Raw genomic sequence first — 5,734 nt, forward strand, 5'->3', positions numbered from 1 at the left:
CCACAGGAAGGAGGGGGTCTCATATACACCCCTGCCAGCACAGTCACTAATAATTGTAGAGGATATTAGATTATCACACAGCCCTGTTGGAAAATCTGACTGGGTCTATCTTAAGCTCCTTCTGTGATCCAGAGGTTGGGGCAGGAGGATGGAACTGGGAAACGGGCAAGCATGGACACCATGCCCACAACACAACAAGGGGTGGGAGGCTGAGTTACTGGGATGTGCAGCAGGAACCATCATGCCCACACACTGGACAAGGAAATGCTGAGAGTTTTTGAGGTGCTTGGTCTTAAAGGTGCTTGCTCCCTCATTCCTCTAATGCTGACACCCAAGAGCAGCTCTGTGACTCTTTCTGCTGAACATGGCGCTATGGAAAGCAGAACACATGGTCCCCTCCACACAGGACCAGTCTTTTCCAGATCATCTAAGACCTCACGGCTCTATTCACAAGTTGGGCTGGTGGAGAAGGTGCCCAGTCTGTGCAATTTTGCCCCAGCAGGCTCCTGATTCTGCTTCCCTGCTTCAAGCCCTGCTTGAATCCCAAGTGACAGGAAACCTGGCAGCTCCCAGAGGCCATCCTTGCCTGGGATGGGGGAGCTAAAAGCAGCCTCCAGGAGGGAAGTGGTTTGAAGGGCAATGTTTGCCGGTGATGAACACACAGCCATGCTGTGGGAGCACTGTGGCAGATGGAGCTGGCAGCCAAGTGCCTGTCCTGCTTGTTTTGGCTGACTTCGGAGACCTCTGGCTTTTCCTAGTAGCACTTGGATATGCCGGTACTCAGGAGACCTGACCAGGAACATTCAGACAACACTGAAAATATCTTCCTTGCCTGCAACAGAGGCAAAGGGGAGCCAACAGCTGGACTCCCTGAGAGACAGGGACTAGGCTGCAGAGGGATGGTGGTTTTGCTTGGGCTTGTTCTCTGTCAGCCAAAAATGCATCTTGTGGAGCCACTGCTATGGTACATTTATAGGTACCCCAGATGGGCAGCAGGTCTCAGCTATGGAGGGAATAAGAGGTTCAGTCTCCTTGCTTTCTGCAAGGCTGAACATGGGCCCCAGCTGAATATGGGCTCTCCTAGCCCTTGCCTCCTAACCCGTTGTGCTGGTGTCATGGCAGGTACCTGGCAAAGCTGTCTTCAGTGGGGAGCATCTCCGAGGAGGAGACCTGCGAAAAGCTGAAGGGCTTGATCCAGCGCCAGGTGCAGATGTGTAAGAGGAACCTGGAGGTGATGGACTCGGTGCGACGCGGAGCCCAGCTGGCCATCGAGGAGTGCCAGTACCAGTTCCGCAACCGCCGCTGGAACTGCTCCACACTAGACACCCTGCCTGTCTTCGGCAAAGTGGTGACACAAGGTGAGCTGGAAGGACGTGTGTCTGGGGTGATGCTACTGGGGGAATGGCTATAAAAGCAGTCTGGTGGACTGCAGGTGGTAGGATTTTGCCTTCTTGCCCCAAACCGGTGGCTGGGGAGGGTCAGGAAGGGCCTATCCAGTGTTGGATCTTGGGGCAGATGGGTCCCTGTGCACTTCAGCAGGGCTCTTCTCACTATGTTGGGTACAATATATCCAGACTCCTGCTGCTCCTCAGCTCTCCTGAACCTTTTTCACACGCATTGACAAGGACATGCCAAGTTTGAAAAGAGGTCCTAAAGTCACCCTGTGGTCTCATCTCTTCCCCACCAAGCCCAGGAGCTCCACTCCACAAAGCCATTTACTCAGTCTCTTTCTGGGTAGTGCTGAAGTGGTGGCTACTGCCAGGCTGGCATGTGGCCACTCTTGAGCAGAGCATCAATGGGCACCATCAGGAGGATGGCTCAGTGCCACCTGGCATGGGAAGAACTCATGGCAGCATCATTGCCCACCACCAGCCTTCAGGGCTGGGAAGGGCCAGGGCAGCCCCCAGCCCCTCTGATCCCAGCTGCACCCCAACTTCCCAGCACAGGACTGTAATCAAACCAGAGCACTGGAGTGAGGATACAGAGGGGAAAACCCCTCTGCAACCCCTTAAGATCACTGAAGCATCCCTTACCTCCCCTCAGGTGCTATCTCTGAGGCACTATCTCACCTCCTATCCCAGGACCCCTAGACCAAAGCATCCTCCCGGCTCCTTATTTGACTTTCCTCTCCTCAATGCAGGGGTGAAGATCTCTTCTTGTGAAGGTTCAGGGACTGGAAATACCAGAAATACCAGAAACTAAAAGTCGTCTCTTTTTAGGCAGCCACAGCACAAACCGACCAACATGATCCTACTATTAGCCTCGATTAACTTGGAGGCGGTTCAGTCCCCACACTGACAGGGGAGCCACTGCCAGCTGGGCCACCAAAGTCTGGGATGCGACCACCAAAGTAGCTGCCCTCTCTCTGACCGGCAAGCTGGGTGATGCCTGCTCACAAGCCATCCCCCCTCTGCACCAAGCATGGGACCACCCCAAATGTCAGCCCTCCTTGCTCAGAACTGGAGGGTTTGTGTCCTCAACCAGCCTTGGAGGACAGTGGGGATTTGTGTGTTGCTAGAGCTGATACCTGCCCCTGCTACCCTGTGTGTTCACACCCAGGGATCTGTCCAACTTCTCAAACACGCTTTTCCCAACCATGTGGCACCACATAGGTACCTGACACAAGAACTGGGACTGGACTGCACCCTGGACACCAGTGGGGTTTTGTGAGGTGCTTTGGGAGCAGAACAGGGTTTTGCAGAGTAGTTTGGGAGGCGTTGGGAGCTACAGGACCCTGTGAAAGAGGATGGCAAGGATCTGCACCTGCAGGGAATGTTCCTGGACATGGAAAGCAGACAGGTGTTTTGGATGCAGGAAGGATTCCATGGCAGAGGTGCCCTGCAAGCACAAGGCAAGACAGTCTTCCATATAAGCGCTGGAGAGCTCTGCCCGCATTGGCAGTGCAGCCTCTGTCTCTCCTATTGCCAGGTTTTATCATTCACCCATCACTCATGTTTTTAATATTGTGGGGCAGTTCCCAGCTTATTCACTATTGCAAGAATGGGCCCTCACTGCTGCAAAACATCTCCCAGCACCCAGGGGTCTCTGATGAGTCAGGTTCAGCCTTGACACTAAGCAAACAGCATCCCTGGAGGTGGGGACAATGAGGGTTCTGCATGGGCTGTCTCATCTTAGGAGGAAGTGACAGAGCAAAGGGTTTAGCCTGATAGCTCTGTATAGCCGAGAGCCATCTTTCAGACCAGCTTTTCAGGGGGGTTTATGTGCCACACCAGTGTTAAGAGGGGAGAGGAGAAGAGACACACATGGCAGGCCACCAAGGGCCTTTGGCCACCGGGCTACATCCCCTCCAGAATTCCCGCTCGTGTTGCCTCGGACTTGCTGCCACATTTCCCACCATGGTTTGTGCCATTTCAGGGACGCGGGAGGCAGCGTTCGTCTATGCCATCTCTTCGGCAGGGGTGGCCTTTGCCGTGACCCGCGCCTGCAGCAGTGGTGAGCTGGACAAGTGTGGATGTGACCGCACAGTGCAGGGGGGCAGCCCACAGGGTGAGTGTCTGAACAGGGAGCAGCTGCAGCTGCCTGGGGACGCAAAGTAGCCAAAATACCTGCAATTCAAACCCACTCTCTGGAGCCATCCAGAAAGGAGGGAAAAGTTTAAAAAAACAAAACTCTGGTTAGTCCACATGAGTGCCTCAAAAAGGCACCTGGGTGCATAACCCACAGGACAGAAAGCATCTTGTCCATGTGTCCCCCAGGGCCACACTCCCTAGCTTCCCTAATTCCCCATGCGGCCCAGACTACTAGGCAGCAAGACAGAGAGGGGGCAGGCCAGCTGGATTTTAGGAAGAGCAGGGCTGGAGAGTGCAAGCACTACAGGGTGGCAGTACCTGTCTCATCTGTGCTCTCTGCCTCAGGCTTCCAGTGGTCGGGCTGCTCCGATAACATCGCCTATGGCGTGGCCTTCTCACAGTCCTTCGTCGACATCCGCGAGAGGAGCAAAGGGGCCTCTTCCAACAGAGCGTTAATGAACCTCCACAACAACGAGGCAGGGAGGAAGGTAATGGCAAGGAGGAAACGTAGGCAGTTGGTGCGGCTCTGCAGCATCCCACCCAGGCTCTGCAGCCACAGCTTGAGCCATTTGGGCTTCTTTTAATCCCATACCCACCCAGCAGTGTTTTCTGCACAGCCCTCCCAGGCCCCATCCATTGCACCTGTGTGTGTCCCTGCTGTGTCCATCCCATGCTGACCATCCCATCTTGTTCCTTGTGTCTGTTCCTCCAGGCAATCCTGAACAACATGCGGGTGGAATGTAAGTGTCACGGTGTGTCAGGCTCGTGCGAGTTCAAGACATGCTGGAAAGCCATGCCCCCCTTCCGCAAAGTGGGCAACATCCTGAAGGAGAAATTTGATGGTGCCACAGAGGTTGAACAGAGCGAGATTGGATCCACCAAAGTGCTGGTGCCCAAAAACTCCCAGTTCAAGCCCCACACAGACGAGGACCTCGTCTACCTAGACTCCAGTCCTGACTTCTGTGACCACGACCTCAAGAATGGGGTCCTGGGCACCAGTGGGCGGCAGTGCAATAAGACCTCCAAGGCCATTGATGGCTGCGAGCTGATGTGCTGCGGCCGTGGCTTTCACACGGACGAAGTGGAGGTTGTGGAAAGGTGCAGCTGCAAATTCCACTGGTGCTGCTCTGTCAAGTGCAAACCCTGCCATCGGGTGGTGGAGATCCACACGTGCCGGTGATGCACGGGGGAGAGCACCCACCTGTATCCTCTTTAACTGACCCTGCTTCTCCCTTGCCCCACATCCAGGACTGAGGAAGTGACCCAGATGCTGCAGGGAGAGCACACCTCTTTACAGAGACAGAACCACAGAGAAAAACAGAGTTTAAAGAAAAAAATATTTAAAGTTTAAAAAAACTGATCATTGTTGGCTTTTTAAAATTTTGTTTTGTCTGCTTTGCTGTATTTCTTGCTGAAGCCAGAACCCCTTAGTGTCCTGTGCCAGCAGACACGTTTGCTCTCTGGCTGGCTGGGGACCTGTGTGGTGCCAGCTCCTGTTGGATGGGCTCCTGCTGCCTCTGGAGCGCTGCAGATAAGAAGTGTTTAAGACAAGGGTAATGAAGCATTTGCAATCTTCTATCACAGTTATTTTTGTTTGTTTAAGGCACATGCTGAGCATCTTGGACCACCACTGCCCTGGCTAAGCCTCAGGAAGGGAAGGAGCACAGCCAGCCTGTGCAGCCAGGTGCATGGCAAGGGACAGGCAGGTGGTGACAAGGGTGGCACTGTCCTCCAAGAGTTAAGTTCCATGTGGAGCCCAGCAAAGGTGATCAGTTTATGAGGGAAATGTGGGACACTTCTGCACCTCCTTGTTGTGGGATGCTCAAAGGCCTCCTGGGCAATGGATGGATTTTGGAGCAGCTCCAGGGGCTGCTCTGATTTACAGAAGTTCCTCAGTGGCTGCCTAGGGCTACTGGGGGACACAATGGTCCCACCATGCTCCCTTTCCCTCATCTCTTCTCCAGTACCTGGTTCCACTGGAGACAGCAAAGGGCAGTGACACCTGCAATCCACTGACTCTTAATGGAGCTGGGAGCTGATGGGAGAAAATCCAAATTGATTTCTTTCCTTCTGTCCCATAATTGCCCCCACCTTGCATGCATCCCACAACAGGTCTCCTCTCCCACAACAGGTCTCCTCTTTCTCCTCCACATGCCTGTTCTCCTCACTCAGGAAGGCACTTGGGGACAGTCACCATCCTGCTG

At 54.1% G+C, this 5,734-nt stretch overlaps 1 protein-coding gene across 3 annotated transcripts in view; it reads left to right on the forward strand.

The window, feature by feature from the left end:
• Positions 1–5,108, forward strand: part of WNT4 (Wnt family member 4) — a 14,473-nt gene extending 9,365 nt beyond the window's left edge. For all 3 annotated transcript variants that reach the window (XM_008634317.2, XM_017735111.1, XM_017735112.1), the window contains 4 exons: positions 1,123–1,358; positions 3,376–3,507; positions 3,876–4,018; positions 4,243–5,108. In XM_008634317.2, coding sequence (XP_008632539.2) covers positions 1,123–1,358; positions 3,376–3,507; positions 3,876–4,018; positions 4,243–4,710 — 979 coding nt within the window. In that variant the 3' untranslated portion in view covers positions 4,711–5,108. The remainder of the gene's footprint in view (positions 1–1,122; positions 1,359–3,375; positions 3,508–3,875; positions 4,019–4,242) is intronic.
• The last annotated feature ends 626 nt before the right edge of the window (positions 5,109–5,734 follow it).

The sequence above is a fragment of the Corvus brachyrhynchos genome, unplaced genomic scaffold, assembly GCF_000691975.1.
Source record: "Corvus brachyrhynchos isolate BGI_N302 unplaced genomic scaffold, ASM69197v1 scaffold525, whole genome shotgun sequence".
Taxonomy (NCBI): domain Eukaryota; kingdom Metazoa; phylum Chordata; class Aves; order Passeriformes; family Corvidae; genus Corvus; species Corvus brachyrhynchos.